Here is a 26,288-nt window from a genome sequence, read left to right as displayed (position 1 = left end):
TTTAATTCATCATTTGTCAAAACATGGTTATCAATAATGCATGCTTATAATATGAAGAATGCTTTATCCATGTCTTATTTTTCATATTACTTAACATTCTTATTCTTTTAACAGTTCCAGGACAGCCTCAGAATGTTGTTTGTAGACCTGAAGATGCACATCAAGGAGTAATTACCTGGAATCCCCCTCAAAGATCATTTCATAATTTTACTCTCTGTTATTTACATAACAAGACAGGTAATCTGTGTAGAATTTAATTTCATCAGAAAAGAGAAATCAAGAATTTGAAAGTACTAGAAATTTTGATCGAGCCAGTGAGCCACGAAGCTCTCTGCTTAGAGACTGGATAGTCATAGTATACACCCAGATCTTAAAACTGCTTCCACTCATTCAAAGCTTTCCAGTCTCAGAAATGACTAAAATCTAGAACATTCTAAATATTGGCTTGTCTTTCTTGATCTTAGTTTAAAACTTTGTGCTGCAAAGCCTAGAGACAGAAAATCTCTGGATGACAATACTCATTTAGGTCTTGCAAGTATTATGTAAGTGATTTTAACCACTTTGAACTAATCATTCAGACTTCTAAACAAACCAACAAACAAGTAAACCCCTTGTAAAACTTGTTTCAGCTAATAATACAGACAAAATGTGGGGTGAATAAAAATGAGCATGGGCCCATATAACCACTGAGACCAGTTTGGTATAATCTTGGGAGCATAGTTCTAAGTTTAGAATTAGACTTCTGCAGAAGTAATATATTTAAAAAAAAAAAAACAAGAAAGAAATGTGCTATGACTAGTTCACTCATGAAATGTTCAAATGATGTGCTATTTAAGAGAACAAATGTCTTCTGGACAATTTAAAGGATCTAAAATGTTTGTAGAAAATAACATCAGTGGAGTATCTCAGAGCATCATCCTCAATGCCTGGGATAACCCTTTCTCTATTCTTTTATCCATAGGTTAAAATAGGAGTGAAGTGAACCTCTTACAGAATTCTGTCACTCTGTGCTGTGGGGAAGGAACCAGACATAAATTTCAAAACTTGAAAAGTGAAAGACTATTTTTCTTCATTATATTATTTTATATTTTAATGGCCTTTTTTTTTTTGCTAGTGTCGTTAGGTCTTAATAATCAGACTACTAAAGCAAAGTTAGATATGCATGTAGTTTTCAAATTAACATTCAAAGGCCAAGGGAAAGAAATATATATAATATATTTGAGGTTATGGTAAATTTAAAAGTTAAGACTACGGGGAAGAAAAAATGGAAATTCCAGGAAGATAAAACAACAGAGGTACTGTCTGCCTCATTGGACACCTCTTTTACAAACACTTTGTGTAGCTTCTATGAGAACACATTGTTCGTTTTTTTTTTTTCTCTTCTCTGAATCTTCTATTCACTCTCCCTTGCTGCATTCTTCAATGTCTACACTCTCTCTGCTAGAGAGTATTGTCGATGTCAGAGTATATGGTAGACATTTTATGCGTCTATGGCTCTTTAAATGTTACACAGTTTTTTTTTAAAAACTGTATTTCCACTGTATTCGCATAATTAGGGTAAAAAGGATGTAATGAGTTAGTAGCAGTCTATGAATTTTGCTTTGTTTGCTGGCAACTAGCATGGGTCCTTCTTATTGGGCAACTAAATAGTGTTACTCAAATTTAATAGCTGTCCGCATAGAACACTTAAACGGGATTGAATGGCTGAGAAGGAGAGGCTAGATAATATCAGGCTGTGTGTTTTCTTTTCTCCAAAGCCGCCGATTGGTGACTGAATGCAGCTTTGGACCATGCCCTGACACTGCATAAAGGGCTCTTTGGAGCCAGCTCTACTCTAAACAGCCTGCTCTGCTTTTGTTTTCTTTTTCATCTCAAACATACACCTTTCTCCTCTCCCGTGTTACCTAAAGCAAAGAGAGTTGATAGGATTATAGTATTGTTAAGGCAATTTAACTTTTTTCACCATTTTAAATAAAAGTACTATTAAAAATCCACAGGAAGAAAGTCTATGAAATTTGCAGTTTGTATTACTTTTTAATCAGATATTAAATTTCACTTCATTACTTCACAATTTAATTTTTTCAGTGTCTCTAAAAGAGAGGGATTAAAAGAGGACAAAAAATGCAATTGACATTAATTTAGTTTTCTTCATTTAGCGGTATTTTTTATTATGTATTATTTAAAGATTTTATCAACTATTTTAATAACTCAGTGGAGATGTGCACACATATCTTCATAGTTCATATGATGAAACTGAGGTTAACAGAAAATGTGATAGATGTTCAAGTTCAGTACTTTGATCTGTTTTCTTTTTGCTCCTGTGTTTGTTTGTTTGTTTGTTTGAGAAGGAGTCTTGCTGTCGCCCAGACTGGAGTGCAGTGGCGCCTCTCCGCTCACTGCAAGCTCAGCCTCCCGGGTTCACGCCATTCTCCTGCCTCAGCCTACGGAGTAGCTGGGACTACAGGCGCCCGCTCCTACGCCCAGCTAATTTTTTTGTATTTTTAGTAGAGACGGGGTTTCACTGTCTTAGCCAGGATGGTCTTGATCTCCTAACCTCATGATCCGCCCGCCTTGGCCTCCCAAGTGTGTTTGTTTGTTTTTTCTCACATTTTTAGCATAAAATATTTTGGAGAACTGCAGTTTTATCTCATTAACTTAATGAGGGCAAGTGACAGTGAAGCTTCTTGGTAATTGGATAATTGGGGAAGAGACCTTTTGTGCTTTATTGGATTTAAAGGATTATTTTTCAAAAGTTATTGAAAGAATAGTCACCTTTCAAGACCACCATGATGTCGCTGGAAGTTATTTTGTGTAATGCCTTTTATTTTTTAAAGAAAAAAAAAAGAACAAATTGCTTAATCTCTCTGTGGCTCAGTTTTGTCATCTGTAAAATCAGATGATACTGAGTGCCAGATAATAGTTGCAGCGATGGTTAAATTAATTATTTCATGTATACCCCTTGAAACAGTGCTTGGCACATACAGTGAGTTATTGTTTTTTAAAATCATTATTGATATTATATTATTATTATCACTGTAACTGCTATCCAGAAACATGTTGCCACTCTAATCATCCTCTTTCCTGATGTCACTTGGCTACTCAAAAATAGCAGCAGCTGGTGATTTTTTTACTTAACAAGTGCTAACTCTTCTGCTTGAGTGTGAAAACACACTTAGACACTGTCCTACTTCTCATATGCCTCCCCAGCCAGAGCTGTTGTCCTGATCAGGTTTGTCCCTAAACTCAAAAACATTCCTTCTTTTGTCTGTAAGGTTTTCTTTTCTCCCTTACACGTACTCAGTTCCACTTACCTTTCAATGAACAGCTTAATTCCACTTCCAGCATGAAACTCCCTCATTCTCACAACTCCCATTAATTACTCTAGTGTTCAAATTACTATTATAGAATCAACCTAATGACTGATGATCAAATGGATTCTGCATGTAACATTCAAAACAGTAGCTAATACTGATCGATGTTCAAAGTTTGGAGATTACATATCAGAAAAGGTTTTCCAAAAAAGAATCACTCTGAAACATGCAACTCAAGACTTACAGTGTTCACTGGGGGCTGTGTTTTCTCAGAAAAAAAAGAGATCATCTTTACAAATGAGTCTGAACTCATTAAATATTTTATGTACCAAATTAATGATATAAAACCATAATTTTTCAATATTTAATTTTACCAATGATAACTGAATTTCTTCAATACACTGGCTGATAATTGTAGGTACTTTTGAGTATCAAGGATGTACTTATTTTTCAATCACTCAATAGTTTGAAGTTCACTTGGAACAATATGATGTAGAGACCAAATTAGATATGTGGTAGTACTGACTTTTAATGACTTACTAAATTTTTTCACGTTTTTCCTCAGCAAAAATATGCCTCAATCTGGATAAACATCTGACAACATATCATTTGCAAAATTTGAAACCTTATACAAACTATAGTTTATCATTACATGCCTACATCATTGCAAAAGTGCAACGTAATGGAACTGCTGCAGCATGTAATTTCACAACTGAAAGTGCACGTAAGTTATATGTTTTAATGCTTCTTTCCATAAATGGTAAAAAGCAAGGCATTGAGAGGTGACAACGTGCTAGCAGCCCTCCCTCTTGGGGTATCCTCTGCCTCGGCATCCACTCTGGCAGTGCTTCAGGAGTCCTTCAGCCCACCACAGCACTGTGGGAGCCCCTCTCTGGGCTGGCCGAGGCTGGAGCCAGCTCCCTCTGCTTGCGGGGGCTTGCAAGGAGGTGTGGAAGGAGAGGTGCCGGTGGGAATGGGGGCTGTGCAGGGCGGTCACAGGCCAGTGGCTCACAGGCCAGTGCTAGTTTCGGGTGGGTGCGGGCTCCACGGCCCCACACTTGGAGCGGCCAGCTGGCAAGTCCGGCCCAGGGCAGTGAGGGGGTTAGCACCCGGACCAGCAGCTGCGGAGGTTACACCAGGTTCCCCAGCACTTCTGCCCCACATTCACCTCGCTTGAACTGTCGCCTGGGTCTAGTGCGACTTGGAAAACCTTTATGTCTATCTAAAGGATTGTAAATACACCAATCAGCACACTGTGTCTAGCTCAAGGTTTGGAAAATAGACCAATAAGCTCTCCTTAACATGGACCAATCAGCAGGATGTGGGTGGGGTCAGATAAGGGAATAAAAGCCCACTGCCTGACCCAGCCAGTGGCAACCTGTTCTGGTCCCCTTCTACACTGTGGAAGCTTTGTTATTTGGCTCTTTGCAATAAATCTTGCTGCTGCTCACTCTTTGGGTCCATGCCATCTTTATGAGCTGTAACACTTACCTGGAAGATCTGCAGCGTCACTCCTGAGGCCAGTAGGAACCCACCAGAAGGAAGAAACTCAGAACACTCCCAACATCAGAAGGAACAAACTCCAGACACACCATCTTTAAGAACTGTAATACTGTGAGGGTCCGCAGCTTCATTCTTGAAGTCAGCCAGACCAAGAACCCACCAATTCCGGACACAGTATGAACTTACGAGCCTACAATATTTCTGTCTTTATTCTAGCTAAAACATTTACCTGGCACATTTGTTAATATCTAGGGCTTATAAACATGTAAAATCAAAATTCAGAAAACCGTTATCCTGGTTTCTCTCTCTTCTTCAGATGTAGTCATAGAATTTTAAGAACAAAGCATAAAGGCATCTTAACTGGCGTCAGTTTGTAAAATTTCAAGCAGTTAACTACCTGACCAACTTAGATTAAAACATTCACTGTTTGCTGTTGTCTTTACTATCTGGAAATATTAATTGTAATCAGAAACCTAGCAGTGTCTCATAAAGCATTAGCCTACTGACCTCTGTTCACCTGATAAAACATTTCATAAAATATAATATTTTATTAACATTTTCTTCTCTTCATTACCCTCAACTACTTACTGTTTTATTTTATGTCACTGTTTTAATTTATGAAAGGAAATTTAAGATTTCCTTTCAATGGCGTTTGGCTCTTTCCACTAGTATAATCTCTCCATAGTTTCCAGGCCCAAAGCTAGATCTGCTAACCTCCATCGAGGACAGGGAAGAAGAAATGCCCTGTTTTAAGGCAGCATCTATAGCTCCAGAGACCCTAACGAACGCTGTATTTGTGAAGAAATGTGCTGTTTGGGGCTGAATGTGAAACACTTTTAAGGTCATTTAGGTTTTGGTTTGAAAGTTCAGGTCCTGGAGTTCTACGCATTTGTTGTTTTCTTGAGTTTCTATATCACAGAAAATGCAGACAATTTGTTTCTATTCCTGAAGAACCCATCTAGGAGTTTACCAGGATAACATTAGCACTGTAGGAAAGGAGGGTCTGGATTGTATAATAGGCCTTAGGGGTTTCCCAATCAACAACATTTTTCCTCTCCTCTCACAAAACTCCCTCTCCTCCCCACTCCCCTCCCTTTTTCTCTCTTCTTTAATTCTATACACTCTCCTTCAGGGATTGCAATAACTCACATGGCTTCATGTACAACCTGTATGCTAATACTTACCAAATAAATAAGTGATTTATTTTCCAGCGTTTCTATATTGCTTTTTAATTTATGTACTATCATAACTTTCTCATTTATAATCCCCAAGCTAACACTTAAAATACTTTATACTGTATCCAAGTTTGTCAAATAATTTACATATGCATCTATTAAATTATTAATAGCAAATCTTTCTTCATTTTGATAGCTCCAAGCAAGGTCCAGAACATGATTGTCTCCACATCAGATAATAGTATGCGTGTCAAGTGTGAGGCTCCCAGGGACATTAATGGCCGCATTGGACTTTACTATCTGGAAGTCGAAGCTGGAAATACTCTAGTTAGAAATGTGTCACAATCTAAGTGCGATTTCACTGTAAACAATCTTCAATATTTAACATACTACAGTCTTAAGGTAAAAGTATGCTCTCTACATTACTATAGTTCCAACATACATGATGATGATTGATTCATAGTACTTGAATAACTTTAAGATCACTGTTCACATGAGATTGAGAAGCTCTGATGTTAATGGAATCATACTTAAAAAGTCTCAATTATTTCACTCGAAAATTTTTATTCCTATAACTAAAGTCAGTGGTGTAAAGCAAATGTTTCATTGGAATATTTTAGAACTTCAATACGACTTAATTATAGTTAAATTATTGCTTCTGTGTTAAGAAGCACAACACTTTATGCACAACAGATTATTACTTTACCAAATCTACCTTTTCTTTACTTTGGCTTTCTGTCTTTATTAATGTGGAATTTTTCACTTGCAAAATTTCACACGTACCTTGAGATTAGAAAATATTTGAAATAAATCCTAGAAAATACTAGTGAGCATACAGAATTTAAAATACTCATTATCTCACTGTCTACTGATCATATTTTGTACATATATTTTCATAATATACACATTTGCATGCATTTAACACATGTATTATCGACATTCAGAATACAGTTTGGTAAACTGTATTTTTAATACATCATTATATCATGCACACCTTTCTGTGTTAAATATTTAACTACTGTGTAGTATTTAATGACTATAATATTCTATGTATGGCTTCATCATATTCTATTAACTATAACTATGTTGGTCTCTAATATAAACAACATTCAAATAACACACTTATTGGTAAAGCAAAATTTTTGAATATGTCTTTAATAATTTGTTTCATAAATTCCTAATAATGCATTTATTGGGTTAGAAGAAATGTATATGTATTTTGGGATTTTTTGGATATGTAACTTTTTTTTCTATAAAATTTACCAAATTGTCCTTGTGTATCAGTGCATGAAATGACTGCTTCTTGAGAAGTTCACCAACACTGAATATGCCTTTCTTTTTCTTTATTTGGAGGTTGAAATATGCTATGAAATATATTTGGGGGTTGAAATATGGTAAAAAAAACTTTATTTTAATGAAGTTTCTTTACTTATTGTTCTGTGTGTTATTCTTTACCTCTTTTATCCAGTTTTCTCTGGAGAAATGCTTTGAATATTAGTGATAGTAAACTCTTTGTCACATGCGTAATAAATGTTGTTATCGGTTTATAATTTGCCTTTTAATTTTCTTCACAGCAGTTTAAGTCTTACATAATTCCCCTTTTTATTTTTAAACAAATGTATCTGTCACTTTTATTCCTGTTAAATAGAAATTTCCATAATTAACTTTTTAATATGATGTTGACAAATGACTCTATATTCTTTTTTTGTTTTGTTTTGTTGTTGTGTTTTGTTTTGTTGTTGTTTTTTGTTTTGAGATGGAGTGTTGCTCTGTTGCCCAGGCTGGAGTGTGGTGGTGCAATCTCAGTTCACTGCAACCTCTGCCTCCCGGGTTCAAGTGATTCTTCTGCCTCAGCCTCTCGAGTAGCTGGGATTACAGGCACCTGCCACCACACCTGGCAAATTTTTGTATTTTTAGTAGAGATGGGGTTTCACCATGTTGGCCTGGCTGGTCTGGAACTCCTGACCTCAAGTAATCCGCCTGCCTCAGCCTCCCAAATTGTTGGGATTACAAACGTGAGCCACTGCGCCCGGCCCATATTCTTTATCACTTAAAGAAATGTTTTTTTTTATTTATAAACTTTTTGGTTTTGTTTTTGAACTGGAAATGTCGGTTAGAGTTTATCGATTTTTATGGCATTATGATAGATGATGCCATAGTTGTGATGGCCTGGTGTGATTTGTTTATATGATGCAAAACCATTGTCACATTCTAAGAGAAAAACCCCTGCTCTGTCATTGTGTGCTACTCTCTCAGAGTATTATTGAAATCAAGTCTATTATTTTATTGTCTTTATTAGTAGATATTCAGAAAGGAGATCATTCAGTGAGTAGAGATGTTGTTGACATAGGCGTTGGATGACATCATTCTTATTAAATTTGGTATAAAGGTTACACTGATCTGATAAACATACTGCTTATATGTTCCTGTTTTTCTATATCATATAACTTTTTAAAAATTTTTATTATTATTTTTTCGAGACAGAGTCTCACTTTGTCACCCAGACTGGAGTGTAGTGGCGTGATCTCAGCTTACTGCAACCTCCGTCTCCCAGGTTCAAGCGATTCTCCTGCCTCAGCGTCCCAAGTAGCTGGGATTACGGGCATGCACCACCATACTCGGCTAATTTTTGTATTTTTAGTAGAGACGGGGGTTCACCATGTTGGCCAGGCTGACCTGGAACACCTGATCTTAAGTGATCTGCCCACCTTACCTCCCAAAGTGCTGGGATTACAGGCGTGAGCCACTGTGCGAAGCCTACACTCTATAACTTTAAATAGTATAGGAGTGATTTGTTCCTGAAAAATTTGTTTTCATTCCTTTCATGCAGAGAAATTCTTTACGACTCTTTTATATTTTCTTTCAATAGGATTAGTTTTTTCAGATATTTTAATCTTTTTGAGTGAGTGTGCCATATATACTTTTTTCAAAGAATAGTCAATGTAGAGAAAATATTTTGTTATTGTCACATCATCACATATTATACTTCATTTCCCACTGCTTCCCCAGTGTCCATTAAGCTCCAGGTGCACTGGTTTCTCTGTATTTTCTAAGAGGCACCTAGGTGTTACTCTCTCTAGCTACCTCACTCCATGCTCTTCCCACTTCCTAGAATATGCCTCTCCCACTCTTCAAATCTTATAAGTTACTCTGGAAAAATATAGGTTTACATCATATTAAAATAGAACCTTAACATTCAAACTAGGAGATACTCAGTTTCGAATTCTCTTCCCCTACTCTTCAAAAGACTGTCTTTTGTTTTCTTTGTTGTACTTGCCATATCTTCTTTTTATGCTTATTTCTGTCTCCGCTATCATGTTTTGTGTTTACACCTTCATGAGAGAGCAGTCATTTCAGCTTTTTCACCATTGTGATCTCTGGTTAACAAATTAATGAAGTCAATTTATTATTACTTTTCCATAGATTTATTTTGATGTTCTTCAGGTGACTTTCGGATTAAAACTGTTTTCATCCTTGTAATTTTTTTTTCATTTTTATAAACTAAAGGAAAAAAAAAGGCTATGGATTGTACTTTGATTGACTGTATCCCATGTCTATATTGTTTATCACTAATTTCTGAAGGCCTTCACATGATATGTAATCAATGATTCTTAAAGTAAAACATTTTGATTATTGATGATTTCTAATGAGTCTGCAGTTATAACTTGGAAGAGTTTTTAATATATCCATTATTTAAGAGAGATTTTCTACATTTCTGGTGCTTTAATTTCTTGTTGCTATTAATTATTAATTTGTAAAAGTTAATTGGCTTTTACAATTTCTGCCTTTTTGGATTTGTAGAATAATTTTTACAGCTCAGTGTATGATATTTATGAATATTCTGTGAATATTGAGTAAATTATATATTCTCCATAGGATAAAAGCTTAGATATATATTTGTCAGATTTATTATATTTATCATTATTCTCTTTGAATGATATTATTCAAATATATTTTACTTAAATTTTTTTGGTCAAAGATTTTACTTCTCCTTGGCTCCTTTCAGTTTGCCTGTATATGTAAATTGTTTTCACTTTATTTGCATTACTTTTTATGAGACACAGGTGTTTATGATCCTTATGCCTATATAGTAAATTTTTTAAGGGCCATTAAAAAAGTATGTGCGTTTTATGTATAATTCTAGTAAACAGCATATGGTTGAATTTCCTTTTTAAATGAAATATTAGCCTATTAATAGTGAATTTTAACTTTTAGTTATGAACATTTTGATGTATTGGATTTTATTTCTTCATCTAGTTTCATTTTTTAAATAACTATTTAATAATTGTTTAATAACTATTAATATTATTATTGCTAAGTGAGATAAGATATCTTTTTGTCTTTCAAATATATTTGACAACATACCGACATAACCTTGAAGTTTAACTTTAAAGCAAATCAGCATAGTTTTAATGTAAATACACAGCATGGTGTGAAAAAATAATATATATGTTTTACATTATAATATAATGTAGAAATAATTAGAAAACTAATTATTTTATTTTTTGTTACTGAAATTCAGGCCTATTATCACAATGGAAAATATTCTGGAGAACCAGTTATTTTACGTGAATCAACATCTTGTAAGTTATCACTGGGCTATTTATTATATATATTAAGATATATATAAATGCTTATTTTACACTTATAATCACATTTGATTGTTAAATGCTTCCATTATGTCTTTTCCATAAATATGATATTTTAAATTGTCAGTAAAACCATATATATATAGGCTAAATATATTAAAATACAATATCTTAAATTCAAGTTAGGAGATCCAATTATTAAAGGATTGTTGAATTTATAAGAGGATTTATATACCCAAACTATTAAATTATGATTATGTTTATGAAATATCATTATGTTAGTAACATTTTTTGCATACTATTTTAGATTGTTTATTTTATTGTCTCTTTAGTATATGCTTAGCAGAAGTGGGCCTTCGATATGAGTCTGTCTTGATTTACCTAATGGAAGCTATGATAAGCCCTCCCTAATAACAATATAGTTATGTAAATGTTTATCATTGATATTTAAAATATTTTAATCAAAGTAAAAGTGTACATGAAAAAATTACTTATGATTAAATTTCATTATAATAATGAAAATAACAGCTGCATGTTACTTTCCCCACCCACGATTCTGTTTGCCAGGCAACCACTTTTAACCATTTCTACTTTTGGGTCTCCTTATGGTTTCCTTCATATTTATATATACACGCACACACACACATATATATACACACACACACATACACACACATATACATATATACACATATATACATATATATGTAAAAGCAATATTGTATACTGCTCTTTCTAGAGTTACTAACATTACCAATTGATCTGAGCCTATGGAGGAAGGAGACCTAGTATGCTATTTTGGGCTTTTTCTACCAGTTAACATTGTAAATAGAATTATTTAAACTGTATGTACTTTGTTGTCAGCAACTTCTAGGTCTTTCTATCTTTGCCACTTCTAGGTCTTCCTCTCTTACATACATATGCATGTGCACAGTCACTGATATGAATGCAAAGTCAAAAGAGAAAATATAAAAACAGCTTATTTTCCAAACTGCTTTACTAAGCCCTCTGTAAAGTTGTAGTTCTTTCTGCTCAGATTTATGAAACAAAACCTCTTTGTGTTAAATGTCAAAAAAAAAAAAAAATCCAGCAATATAGCTTTGATTTTATCTCCACATTACCTTTTTCTTTTATAATATCTTTATAATACAAATGACTTCATGGAACCTTTCCTATTAAATTGTAAATAATTTATAGCGGTCATAGACTCAGCTGAACATCTCACACTCGCATCTTAATAGGCCAGATCTGAAACTATTTCACTTGGAAAGACACAGAGCAGAAAGCACAGCATGCTAGCAAGGGAGCCTGGCAGTGGGAATCCTTGCAGCAGGAACCCTTGCAGCAGTGCACGCAGTAATCCAGCTACTTTTCTTATGACACTCTCAAAGACAACTGAGATATGAGAGAATGAGACCACATGTGTAGGTGTAGGAGCTGCATTCCAAAAGGAATCGTATTTCTTATACTATTTCCATGGGCATAGCTTCCAGACATGCCGACAGGGGAGGGTGTGCTCAGTTATGAGCGAGCACTGCACTCAGGGAAACACAAAGCTAGTACTTCCCATGAGGACAATAGAGTTCATATATAGCACTCCCTGTTCAGGTGTAATTTAGCAATCAAGGGTCATTTTGCCATTAGCAATGTTGTCTGGTAACCAGCTAATATTCCACTTTTATCAGGTTTCCAGGTCAATGGAGCCAAAAAATTAGCCCACATCCTTTTTCCACAAAGGAGACAACATTGTATTCACTCTCCGCTCACAATATCATTACCTTAAGAGATAAATAATATAGTTACTTTGAAAATAGTGATATCTATTCCAGGAAAGGACTTGGGTTGTGAATTGCTAGGGTACAGCTACTAGAGATGGGTTGTTGGGATTCCCCAGCGTAACATTCCACCACCCGTATTTTGATGTCATTGTCAATTGAACTCCTGGGGACCCTTTCTTCTTCTTCTGATCTGGACTCTCACACCCCATCTTAAAATATCCCTCCATCAGTTTTCTGGTTTACATTTGCTGTATCACACATTTTTTTTTTCCTTCTGATTTCACTAACATATATACTCTAGTATAAGAAAAAAGTATTCCAATTCTCCCATACATAAAAATATCTTTATTCTACTCTGGCACTTGTTCAGTGTGTCGAGTAGACATAAAATTCTAAGCTAAAAATTTTAGAATTTAAAAATTATTTCTGTCTTATTTTCCTGAATCCAATTTTACTTTCTAATTTCATCCTGATTCTCCCTCTCCCTCTCTCTCTCTCTCTATATATATATATACACACACACACACACACATTATATATATATATATACACACACACACACATATATATATATATTTATTTATTTATTTATTTTGGTCTGTTTCCAGGTTTTCCTCCCCTGGAAATATTAGGTTTCTCTGTTTATTCTTGGTCTTACCTGCATTTTTTGTTTGTTTGTTTTGCTTTGTTTTGTTTTTGTTTTTAGAGGGAGTTTTGCTCCATTCTTGTTGCCCAGGCTGGAGTGCAGTGGCACAACCTTGGCTCGCTGCAGCCTCTGCCTCCTGGGTTCAAGTGATGCTCCTGCTTCAGCTTCCCGAGTAGCTGGGATTACAGGCATTCACCACCATGCCTGGCTAATTTTTGTATTTTCAGTAGAGATGGGATTTCACCATGTTGGTCAGGCTAGTCTTGAACTCTTGATCTCAAATGATCCTCCTGCCTTGGCCTCCCAAAGTGCTGGGATTACAGGTGTGAATCCGGCCCTGAATCTTTTTCATCCATTTTTCTGGATGCTATTGACCTTTGTAACCTGAAGATTTATGTATCTGATAATTCTTTGCTGCATTTTCTTCCCATAGTCTTTTGTCAAGTCTATTAGTCATAGAACTCATAAGTCGACTTATTATTTTGGCATTCCCCTTTGGTGTTGCTGGTTTCCTTAAGAGCTTGGTTCTTATTGGTGGTCTAGTCATAGTCACAGTGAGACAAAAGGAAAGGTTGATCAGATGTTCTGTGGTCCTTAGAAGATCTTGATGACTGAGGAGATTTCCTATGATATTGTTGATTTATTTTTTTCTGATATCATTCATTATCACCAACAATCAATTAATCTCCAGAAATTAATCTCCAGAATCACCCTACTCCTTGTCATAGGGTAAAGTGTGAAAAAGTGGTTCTTCTCACAGTAGGATGGGAAGATAGGTGTCCAACTATTGCATATGTGGACAATTACAGTGTCCTCCTAATTTTAGTCCTGCACCTCATCCCTTCTCTGTACTGGGTCTGACTTTATTCTGAGTCTCTCACTGCTTCCATTTAATTTTCCTTCTGTCTTCTCCTCCCTGGTAGTATTTTTTCAAGAAGATATTTGTTGTTGTTGTTGTTGTTGTTGTTGTTGTAAATAGACATTTGACTTCCATGTTCTGACCCATGTTTCACATTTACTGCATATGTCACTTTCAAACCTGAGACTCAGGCATTCTGAGCAAATGGAATCTGTTCCTTTGATTTAGGCTATGGCCTCCTTTCCTTTGTTTTCTACCTTCTACAACTTGTTGAAATTGCTCTACCTCTAATTTCCCTTCTCTCATTTTCTCTGTCATTATAGATCTACGACATTTTCAGTTCTTTAATATTAGCAGAGTTCCTGGAAAGAAGGGGGAAACACATGTGTGCTTAGAATGCAAGCTTTATCTGAAGACTGGCTATTTTATTATTAAGTTTATTGAGAAAAGTCTTATGCTGCTTAATATTTTTTATAACCTAATCTAATTCATTATTATGGATTGGAATGCTAACTTATAGTCATTTGCTGTTTCTTGCAAAATCTCACTTCAGAGTGTTCTAGAGGTTAGATGTTGCCTCTGATGAGGTTTTTATTCACAAAATCTGGAAACAATCATGCTGATTGATATACGTATACTAGTAATCACTGGTATGGATTGACAATTTCAGTGAAAAGAATTTGAGATAGAGATAAGACAAGGAACACTTTGGGTCATTTTAGGAGCCTATTGCAATAAGAACCTCTTGCCTAAAAATGTTCACTGCCATCCACCTATATATTCACGTTCATCTATCTATCCATCTTTATATATGCCAGCAGTATAAATACCCCTTTAAGGGAGATAACATTGTATATGAGGAAACTCAAGTTTGGATAATTTAATCTATTTGCTCTATGAGTCAAAGAAATGACAGAGCCTGAATTCAAGCTCAGGTCTTACAGTCTCTATCTGAAATTACTTTCAATATTCCTATTTGTATGAGTTCCCAGTTACAGAAATTTTGATCATGAGATGAACTGTTTCTGGCACCTGTTTGCTTGGTAGAGTCATTTCCATATTTCCAGTTGTGGAAGAACTGTCTCATGCTCAAGGCCTCCACTCACCATACATAAAATACGTCCCCTCTACTTCCTTATCACCCTACTTATTTTTTTCAGACTATATGAAAAAATACATAATTATTTCATTTGTTCACTTACCTTTCTTTTTTCTTTTCTTTTTTGACAGAGTCTTGCTCTGTCGCCCAGGTTGGAGTGCAGTGGTGCAATCTTGGCTCACTGCAACCTCTGCCTCCTGGGTTCAAGTAATTCTCATGTCTTAGCCTCCCAAGTAGTTGGCATTACAGACACACACCATGCCTGGCTAATTTTTTTGTATATTTAGTAGAGATGAGGTTTCACCGTGTTGGCCAGGCCGCTCTGAAACTCCTGGCCTCAAGTGATCCACCCACCTCAGCCTCCCAAAGTGCTGGGGTTACAGGGGTAAGCCACTGTGCCTGTCTGTTCAGTTACCTTTCTGGTGTCTGTTTCCCCCAAAGAGAATGCAAATTTCCTGAAAACTAATATTTTTTTCTGCCTTATATTCTGTAGCATTTCCACAGACTGTCTTCCTTTTTATCTTCACAGTCCTTCTTATCTTCTAACCTACTTGACCATTTACTTATTTCTTCTGTTTATTATTAATTATCTATTTTTCTTCACTAGAGAGTAAGTTCTATGAGAACAGGACTCTTGTTTTTCTTTTTGTAGATATCCTAAGTGCCTAGAGCTGAATTTGGCAGACGACCAAAGGCCAAAAATATTTTTTGTGAATAGTGAATAATTAGTGCTTACTATGTCCCAGCCACCGTGCTACGTGTTTACTGTGAATCAACACCTTTAGCCACATTTTAGGATTTTGGGAAAGGAGGGACAAAGATAATAAGAAATCTGGCCAAGTTCCCAACTAAGAAGTAGTAGAGCTAGGGTTGGAAGCTAAGCAGTCTGGCTCTGGAGCTGAGGCTCTTAAGTCACCGCATTATTTTGCTGCATTTTCACTGCATAAGAAAAGGTGAATATACTGGAGATATTTCCAACACACCCTCTCTTCTATGCCCTTTCCTTAGGAAAAGGCAGGATTTCACATTAAACTTAGTGAATATTTAAGTCAGGGTAAGTCTTATCCTAACTACAGAATGAAACCATTTTTGTCTCTTGAATTGATTTTACACCTCAATGAACAGGTAAGAGGGTTTATCTTTGTGAAGTAGAAGTCTTTCTCATCCCCTTAAGAGACTACCCTCTTCTGCATACGAAGTTAAACTATATGAGTTTGTCTCCAAAAATTATAATAACTGGATTACCTCCTTGATCCCTTCAAAATGAAGTGTCTGGAAAAAAGAGAATTAAATTTAAATGTGTCTTATAAAAGAACTTTATTTAATCAAGAGAAAGAGAAGTGTTCTTCTCTTCTTACTCTCCTTAAATATAAAATGTTTTTATTGGTTCTAAACAATATAGCCAAAGTCACAGAATTAGAACTTTATTGTATTTGACCTTATTCTAAAATGTTTATTTTTTCAAACCTCACAATAAATTGAAAAATATTAAAATGTAAATACTTTGGAGGTGATTATTCAACCAGTCTAGCAAGTTGTTTGACAATGGTTCTCTGAATGTATTATTTTTCATTTCTAGATAATTCTAAGGCACTGATAGCATTTCTGGCATTTCTGATTATTGTGACATCAATAGCCCTACTTGTTGTTCTCTATAAAATCTATGATCTACATAAGAAAAGATCCTGGTAAGAGCTGATTATGAATTTTCAAATAATAATGGTAGTGGTAATGGTGCAAACGCATATCCATATGGCAGTGAGGGAACCAGTTAAATGAAATATGTGAACTAGAGAGAAGACAGCATAAAGCCCACTTCATGACAGAACTTTTAATCAAAAACTTTTAGTGTGGTTTTATTGGTTTGAATTAAACATTAATATTATTTTCTTAATTTACTAATAATATTGTGGACTTGTTTAATAGTAACCAGTGAAAAGAATGTGTGTGTTTTTTAGTACAAAGTGGGTCAGAGGGATCTAGGAGTGACAAAAGCAAAAGAAAGGAGGGAGATGTCTGGGGAAGTTAATGTGTTTCGTTGGCCAGAAACAACCACATCTTATGAAAAACAGAAGATTTAAAATAAAATCATTTGGCTACTTATGTGAGTTTAGCAGACAAGTCTTGGTTGTTTCTTTTCCTCCCTCACCCTCCTCTCTCCTCTCTGACTCTCCTCTCTCCCATCCTTCTGTCCTCCCTTTGCTCCAGGCTCTCTTCCTGCCTTCCCTCCTTTCCTCTTCTCCTTTCCTCTCTTCTCCTTTTCTTCTCCCTGACTTCCTTCCTTTCCCTTCAATGTGTTCATTAAATATAAGTTAAATACCAACTGAATTCTGTGCTTCTTGAGAATATAGAAACTTATTTTTCCTATTTTCACAGCAATTTGGATGAACAACAGGAGCTTGTTGAAAGGGGTAAGTATGCATATTTTTTGCTGATGAATATTCCTTCCCTTGCATTTGAATCCATTCATTTTATTTCATTTATTTATTTATATTTATTTTAAGACAGAGTCTCATTCTGTCGCTCAGGCTGAAGTGTGGTGGTGTAATCTCTGCTTACTGCAGCCTCCGCCTCCAGGTTCAAGCAATTCTCTTGTGCCTCAGCTTCCCAAGTATGTGGGATTACAGACACAAAGCACCAGGCCCAGCTAATTTTTGTATTTTTAGTAGAGATGGGATATCACCATGTTGCCCAGACTGGTTTCGAACTCCTGGCCTCAAGTAATCCGCCCACCTTGGCCTCCCAAAGTGCTGGGATTACAGGCATGAACCACTGCGCCCAGTCCCATTCTTTTTAAATAAGAACCGGGCATTTTTAATTTAACTTGGACTTCTGTTGATAGAGTGATAAAACTTAAATTCCTTTACTCACTCAGCACCTGTGAAGTTCCCAGTGTACGCCAAGCATTGTGCCAGGTACTGAGAGTACTACAGTGACAGGCACAGACTCTGCCCTTAAAGGGTTTGTAATCTAATAGAGGAAAGCAGATATATCAACAAATACGATGGTAATTTGATACATGCCCTAGTAGTTGAATGTGTATGATTCTATACATATATAGAAGATAGAAAACTGTGTGCGAGGGCGGAAATCTGGTCTGTTAAGATTGTGGGGAACCAATGGACCAACAAATTAGGGAGTGGTGGAGGGAAGAGTGGAGGAAAGTCACAGAGATGGGGAGATGGTACATCTCCTCAAGTCCCTGCCAGGGTGGAATGCTGGCTGCTCCCACTAAAGACGCATTTATGGACAGCAATAAAGAACAGCAATTTTACTTAGGAGAAGAAAACAAATTTGTTTATCTTTTTTTTCAACATTTATATTATTTAATTTTTTAAAAATGTGATTTCTAATCCAATAAAAAGGGACAAAGTTGAACCTTTGCAGAAATTGAACTTTTGTTTACAATAAAGAAATTTACTTGCTTTCTCATGCTTAAGACAGGAATAATTTCAGAAGTCCTTTGTCTGTGTTAATCTGTGTTAGAAGTGTTTCCCTCTGGTAATAGCAGGTAGCAGGTCTCTATGCAGAAAGTTTAGGGTTGAATCTTTTGTGCTCCTTAAAAGGCTTTATTTTTATTTGCAGAATGTAACACTATCTGACCTCTTATTACATATTTATTCATTTGGTTGTTGATTATACTCCCCTAACTAGAATGTAAGCTTTGTGAAAGCATGGAGGCTTTTTTTCTTATTCACTGCTTTATGCCCAGTACCAAAGTGAGTACCTAGGATTTGATAAATATTAGTGAATAAATAACACTGAGATAGGGTATCCTGAGGATTCATTTTCATAAACTGAGGGAGGAATGAAGAGAGCAATCAGTAATAAACACCTGAGCAGAAAAGGAAAATCCATCTCAAAGAGTTAAGGTGGACTTGGAAAGTGTCAATGAAATATTTTATCTCAAAATTGATACTGATTGCACCTTGGAATGCAGTAGAATTTACTCATTCAGACCCCATGAAACCCTGAAAGTGGCCCTCAGTTCAGAATGAATGAATATCGGGCATTCCCAACAACCTAAAGAAACAATTGCATATAGCCAGTTTGATAGCTCTGATTGGGTAGAAAGTTTCCATGGGCAGTAAGATAAATGGTTCGCCCTCATGGATACCTTCTTTCTTTATCTGATAAATGGGTAAAATTAATATGATTACTGAAAGAAATACTATCAGTAGTACATGAAAGAGTAGGAGAAACATCCTTTTTACATATGTGACAGATTAAATTCTCTTACCTTTCTAAAGCGTTTGGTTTTCAAGTTCCATATGTAATTACAGCTTTTTATGGTTAGTATACTTTTTTACTATTTAGTAAGTTATTTCACAAACATAGTATATAATGTATTTCATATACTTGAAGCAAAACGAATTAATACAACTGTTTCACCGTTTAGTGTAAACAGATGATCAAATTAAGCTGTGTCATGGGTATAAGGGTATTAATCATATTGTCTTATTTCATTTGCATGTTTACAGCATTTCATAAGTTGAAAACGAAAACAATACAAAGAAAAATATTAATTGTATTATAAATAAATAAGTATGGTAATTGCTATAAAATGCATATTATCAAACAAATGTGAATGTCCTTATAATGGTGATGTTTAGTCTGGGATCCCTTCTCTAAGCATAGAAAATGGGGAAGAACATTCTGGTAGAGGGAACAATATAAAGCCCGGAAGAGATCTGAAGTACAAGATTGAGCAGTCATTGATTTGTAGGTAAATGTTTGTATGTGAGTGAGATTTCTCAGATGAAATGTGTACGAGGAGGAAAGAAGCTAAAGGATTGAGTACACGGTATAAATTTAATGAAATGTGTATGCCCACCTGAAAGACACGTATAACTAATACTGAATCTTTAATATGTTTCCAGATGATGAAAAACAACTGATGAATGTGGAGCCAATCCATGCAGATATTTTATTGGAAACTTATAAGAGGAAGATTGCTGATGAAGGAAGACTTTTTCTGGCTGAATTTCAGGTGTGTGTTGCTTTTGTTATATGATAAATTCAACATCAAGACAATTCTACTTTAAATGTATTTATATTGCAATTTGCCTTCATAATTTGTCCCACTTGATATTGCAACATAAGCAAAATAGATATTATTAGCAGATATCTATGAACCAGAAGGAGACTCATAGAGGTTGATGAGATTATAGTGTGGAGCTAGTAAATATTTCAATGTAATGCTTTATTGTATATGAAGTTGTGTCACAAAATGTATTTGGCTGATTTTGTAGTTGTACTCTAGGTACTCATCCAAGTATCTGTTTTTAAATGAATTTGATAGTGACACAACAACTAATCCTAAATTTGTCCCTGCTCAAGAGATTTGTTCTGAAAGTTGTCAATCATTACTTTTTTTTAAAAAAAGTGATTTTATTTTTACATAATTCCTGATCTTAATTTCAATTACTCTAAGCAAATTTTGTTAGCAATATGAGGAAAATAATTTTACAGGATATCTCATTTGCTCAAAACGATCATTTTTCCTGAATCTTCTGTGATCCAAGAAATCATTGTTTCTTTCAGAGCATCCCGCGGGTGTTCAGCAAGTTTCCTATAAAGGAAGCTCGAAAGTCCTTTAACCAGAATAAAAACCGTTATGTTGACATTCTTCCTTGTGAGTACCTACAGAGTATTGAATTCCTATATGTTTAGGCCACTTGATTATTCATTATTTCACTTGTTTATTTTTCTTTTCCTTAAACAGATGATTATAACCGTGTTGAACTCTCTGAGATAAATGGAGATGCAGGGTCAAACTACATAAATGCCAGCTATATTGATGTGAGTAAAAATTTGCATTTTTCTTATTCCTGTATATTTCATTCAGCTCCTTCTTTGTCTTGGCAAAATTTTAGAAATATTATTAAAGATATTTTGAAGTGAGCCCATATGTCACTGATATAAACAGGAAATTATTAATATTTGCAAGGATAGTTACTTATTATGTGACTATTGGTATTGGGTATAACATAGAATTTTCCTCTACAAACAAAATTATATTAAGAATTAATTTAATATACTCTGGTGCCTCTTATGTGCTAGATATTAGGCTAAATAATCTATGCATGTATTTCTCAAAAGAAGCCCACATTTGCCTCAGCCATATGCCGTACAAGTGAGGACTGGGAGGCTCAGTTTAGTTAATTATATAGTTAATTACCTTGTCCTTGTTCACACAACTGGTAAATATTTGAGTTGAAATTCAACCAGAGTCTGACTGACTCCAAAATGTTATCCGTTAATTTAATCATACTAAATTTCAGCAGACATTCCTCATCAACACAGATCATCTGTCCACTGGATTTATGCAGAAATGTAAATGTCTGTACGTGGTTAATTTATTTAAAATATTTTAAAATTTATTATACAAATGTTAAATACTGAATTCATTACATAGGTTAAATAATTTTAAACAGTATAAAAATATATACAGACTGAAAAAATTCTTTTTTTCTCCCCAAATCTGCCATTTTCCCAGTGTCCTCACTTACCAGAAGCAACTATATTTTCTATTCAAATATATATGGTAATTATGGTATCAGGTTACTTATGTTTCTCCATTGGAACTTTGAGCTCCCAAAAAGCATGTGTCTTCTGCTTTTAGATAGATGATTAACATATTGTAGCTATTCAATAAATACTTATTAAATAAATGAATGTATGTGCAATACTGTGTCATGAGATAGAAGTTTCAGGAAGTTACTTAAATTAATGTTGAATTCTTGTGACCCATGTTTCAAATTTAATCCAATGGTAAAGGCCATCTGTTTCTGAAGAGCTCCTTTCGTTGCTGAGGTGAATTTAGGAGTCTGAGATAATTCTGGAAGAAGCCAGTATAATATTTTATCTGCCTCTGTACTCCTTTATCTTGGTAACAGGAGCAGAGAAAGCAGACATTGTAGGTAATGAAATGAAACTTATCTGAAATGACAGAGAAGTCTAGGGAATCATTATATTCCAGCAGAAATTAAGAGGTGAAAATGCGGGTAAAATCCAAGAATGATTTGTTGAAAGAAATTGAGTAAAAATCCCAAAAGTAACTACATGGCTGGTGAGCAGGTTTAAACAGTGGCAGATGATCCTATAAGAGTTGGCAGGATATAAAATGTTGAAATGTCTAGAGCACTTTTGTAAATTACAACAACATCCCAGATGAAGATGAAGCCTAGTGTTAAAATTGCTTGAAGTTTACAGCAAAGATACATGAAAGTCATGAATATTCTTTGCAAATGCTAACATGTTGAGCAAATTAAATGCCTGACCACCAAATAATAAGATCCCCTTAATACTTTGAAACTGCCCAGAGAAATTCACAATCACAAAATGATGGATCTAAGGCAATTCCTCTAACTCACAATTTTTCATGTTAATGAGTAATTGAATGTTCAGCAAATGACATATCTTTGCATGTGTTTTCAATAGGGTTTCAAAGAACCCAGGAAATACATTGCTGCACAAGGTAATTTCTTTGATATTCCAATATTCTTTTTGAAAAATTGTTTTATAGCACTTTTAAGAAAACATTTCTTATCAACTTTTATTTGTTTACCTCCTAGGTCCCAGGGATGAAACCGTTGATGATTTCTGGAGGATGATTTGGGAACAGAAGGCCACAGTTATTGTCATGGTCACTCGATGTGAAGAAGGAAACAGGGTAAGAACCAAGAAGATTCATAGTGTGGATCTTGGGGTTAGGAAAATAAAGTGTTGAATGGCATTTTGAAAAGCCACGTATATCTGCCTCATGACTAAACAGAGAGTTCTCTATGTTAATCAGTATTAACTTTTATTTAAATTTTTCATACCTGTAGAAAACTAAAACTTTTAACATACAAATATATGTCTGTATGCATAAAGTTTCAAGTCTTCTGATTAATTAAACTTGATTCCTGTTTCTTTGCAGTGTTGTTATAAGTTCAGTAAATTTCACTGTTTTAGCTTCACAAGAACTTAATACTCGAAACAAAACTGACCTTGGGCAGATAGGTGGTGAGTCATGTAATGTGACTTTAGGAGTAAAAGCCTCTCTGTCCCCCTACCTAAAATTAACCACAAGCAATCACATCTTTTTTGCTGACAAATGATTGTCTCCTCTCTTAACATGCATGTAAGCCTGGAAAGATCATCTCGCTAAAATGTATGAAGGAAATTCTACAGCACTCATAAGTGGGAAATAGAACATATATCAAGCATCACAGCTTAAGGTTTATATATGCTTGAACTACACAAATGTTTTGAGAATTTCAAATGAGTATAGGTTTTGTTTTCACTCTTTAAAGAAAGTTGGATAAAAATTGGCTTAAATTAAAAATTCAAATACTTAATAATGTTTTTAAATATAGAACAAGTGTGCAGAATACTGGCCGTCGATGGAAGAGGGCACTCGGGCTTTTGGAGATGTTGTTGTAAAGATCAACCAGCACAAAAGATGTCCAGATTACATCATTCAGAAATTGAACATTGTAAATGTGAGTTTGCTTTTTACATAATTTTTGTTTTGATACTGTTTTTATAAAAATATAATTATGGAATATTAAATTTGAGAAATTAAAATATATCAGGAAAAATTATTTTTGATAACCTTTAGGATGAAAAGCTGTGGTTGGAACAATGACAAAAGCCAATAGGGTCAAATTTAAGTCACTGGTCAAGACGTTTTTGTCCAAGTCAAATCGAAAGTATTATACCGTGACCCTGGAAGTATTATAAAAAGAGGGAAGGTCCATTAAATGTGTTGAATACATAATCAAATTGTTAAAAGAATAAGCAATTTGTCCTTATTGTCAGTGAGTTTCTACTTTTATGAAAAAGATTAATTTTTCCATAAGAGAAATGACAGAATTAGAGAACACTGTAAGAAGTATAAAGTTCTAACTATGCAGCAGCGATGGAATGTTTAGTTCAGAAAATAAGGAAGTCATTGCGGCCTTAGATAATAGTTAAAATGGAAGTCATCATGCATATTATATAATTCCATTTATATGAAAAATCCACAATAGGCAAGCCAATAAAGACAGAAAGTAGATCAGTGGTTGCCTGGAGATGAGGAGGTCAAACAGAAAAGGGGAGTGGCTGCAAATAAGAACAGCCTTTCATTTTGTGATGATGAAAATGTTCTATAATTAGATATAAAGGTGATGGTTGTATCCTTTAGTGAATGTAATATGAATACCGAATTGTACATTTTAAACTGGTGAACTTTATGGTATGTAAAATGTATCTTTTATTTCCAACAAATGAATTTTATTTTTAATTTTTTGGGGTACATGGTAGGTATATTTATGGGGTAAATGAGATGTTTTGATGCAGGCATACAATGCATAACAATCACATCAGGGTAAATGGGGCATCCATTATCTCAAGCATTTATCCTTTCTTTCTGTTACAAACAATCCAATTATACTCTTTTGTTTATTTTGAAATGTATAATAAATTATTGTTGAATAGTCACCCTGTTGTGCTATCAAACACTGGATCTTCTTCTTTTTATCTAATTATATTTTTGTACACATTAACCATCACCATTTCCACCCTTGCCATACCCTTCCCATCCTTCGATAACCATCATTCTACTCTGTATATCCAAGAGTTCAATTATTTTAAATTTTAGCTCCCACAAATAAGTAACAATATATGAAGTCTGTATTTCTGTGTCTGGCTTATTTCACTTAACCTAAGTCCTCCAGGTCCATCCATATTGTTGCAAATGACTATATCTTACCCCTTTTTATGGCTGAATAATACTTCATTGTATATATGTACTACATTTTCTTTATCCATTCATCTGTTGATTGATGCTTAGGTTGTTTCCAAAAGTTGACTATTATGAATAGTGCTCCAATAAACATGGGAGTGCAGATATCTCTTCAATCTACTGTTTCCTTTCTTTGGGATATATACCTAACAGTGGGATTGCCGGATCATAAGGTAGTGCTATTTTTAGGTTTTTTTTTTTTTTTTTTGAGAAACCTCCAAATTGTCCTACATAGTTGTTGTACTAATTTACTTTCTTACCAACATTGTCTGAGGGTTTTCTTTTCTTCACATCCTTGCAAGCATTCATTCTTGGTTGTCTTGTATATATAAGTCATTATAACTGGAACGAGGTGATAATATAGTTTTGATTTGCATTTCTCTGATAATAAATAATACTGGCCACCTTTTTATATATCTGTTTGCCATTTGTATGTCCTCTTTTGAGAAATGTCTATTCAGATCTTTTGCCTATTTAAAAATCAGATTATTAGATTTTTTATCATAAAGTTCTATAAGCTTCTTTTGTATTCTGGATATTAATCCTTTGTCAGATGGAGAGTTGGAAAATATTTTCCCTCATTCTGTGGCTTGTCTCTTCACTTTGTTGATTGTTTTCTTTGCTGTACAGAAGCTTTCTAACTTGATGTAATTCTACTTGTTCATTTTTGCTATGTTTGCCTCTGCTCGTGGGGCATTATTCAGTAATTTTGCACAAACCAATGTCCTGGAGAGTTCTTCCAACATTTTCTTTTAGTAGTTTCATAGATTAAGGTCTTATATCTAAGTCTAATCCATTTTTTACTTTATGTTTATATACAGCAAGAGGTAGGGGTTTAGTTTCATTCTTCCACATATGAATGTCCAGTTTTCACAGTACAATCTATTGTGGAGACTGTCCTTTCCCCAATGCATATTCTTGGTACCTTTGTCAAAAACGAGTTCACTGTAGACTTATAGAATTATTCATGTGTTCTCTATTGTGTTTCATTGCTCTATGTATGTTTCTATGCCAGTACCATGCTGTTCTGGTTACTATAGCTCTGAAGTATAATTTCAAGTCAGGTTTTGTGGTTCCTCTAGTTTTGTTCTTTTCACTTAGGATGGCTTTGGCTTTTCTGGGTCTTTTGTGGTTTCATATAAATGTTAGGATTATTTTTTCTACTTGTAAAGAATATTATTGGTATTTTGATAGAGATTGCATTGAATCTGTAGATAGTTTTGAGTAGTATGGACATTCTAACAATACTCAGTCTTGAACATGGAATAGCTTTCCATTTTTTATGTCCTCTTCAATTTCTTGCATCAATATTTCCCAGTTTTCATTGTAGAGATCTTTTACTTCTTTGGTTAAGTTTATTCCTAGGTATTTATGTTGTTTTTATCTACTGCAAATGAGATTACTTTCTTGATTTCTTTTTCAGATAGTTCAATGTTGGCATATAAAAATACTATTTTTTAATGTTGATTTTGTATCTTATGACCTTACTGAATTTGTGAATCAGTTCTAATAGTTGTTTTGGTGAAGTATTTAGGTTTTTCCAAATATAAGAT

General features: G+C 34.6%; 1 protein-coding gene across 2 annotated transcripts in view; it reads left to right on the top strand.

Annotated features, from left to right (window-relative positions):
• PTPRC (protein tyrosine phosphatase, receptor type C) overlaps nucleotides 1–26,288 on the top strand; it is a 122,048-nt gene that overhangs the window by 76,464 nt on the left and 19,296 nt on the right. For both annotated transcript variants that reach the window (XM_025390894.1, XM_025390893.1), the window contains 12 exons: nucleotides 115–237; nucleotides 3,877–4,035; nucleotides 6,186–6,391; nucleotides 10,512–10,572; nucleotides 16,540–16,648; nucleotides 17,337–17,371; nucleotides 19,841–19,950; nucleotides 20,505–20,595; nucleotides 20,686–20,762; nucleotides 22,404–22,440; nucleotides 22,538–22,635; nucleotides 23,324–23,449. In XM_025390894.1, the coding sequence (XP_025246679.1) occupies nucleotides 115–237; nucleotides 3,877–4,035; nucleotides 6,186–6,391; nucleotides 10,512–10,572; nucleotides 16,540–16,648; nucleotides 17,337–17,371; nucleotides 19,841–19,950; nucleotides 20,505–20,595; nucleotides 20,686–20,762; nucleotides 22,404–22,440; nucleotides 22,538–22,635; nucleotides 23,324–23,449 (1,232 nt within the window). The remainder of the gene's footprint in view (nucleotides 1–114; nucleotides 238–3,876; nucleotides 4,036–6,185; nucleotides 6,392–10,511; nucleotides 10,573–16,539; nucleotides 16,649–17,336; nucleotides 17,372–19,840; nucleotides 19,951–20,504; nucleotides 20,596–20,685; nucleotides 20,763–22,403; nucleotides 22,441–22,537; nucleotides 22,636–23,323; nucleotides 23,450–26,288) is intronic.

This window comes from Theropithecus gelada, chromosome 1 (genome assembly GCF_003255815.1).
Source record: "Theropithecus gelada isolate Dixy chromosome 1, Tgel_1.0, whole genome shotgun sequence".
Taxonomy (NCBI): Eukaryota; Metazoa; Chordata; class Mammalia; order Primates; family Cercopithecidae; genus Theropithecus; species Theropithecus gelada.
The sequence above is the reverse complement of the archived record's forward strand: the minus strand, read 5'-3'. Positions and strand labels throughout refer to the sequence as shown.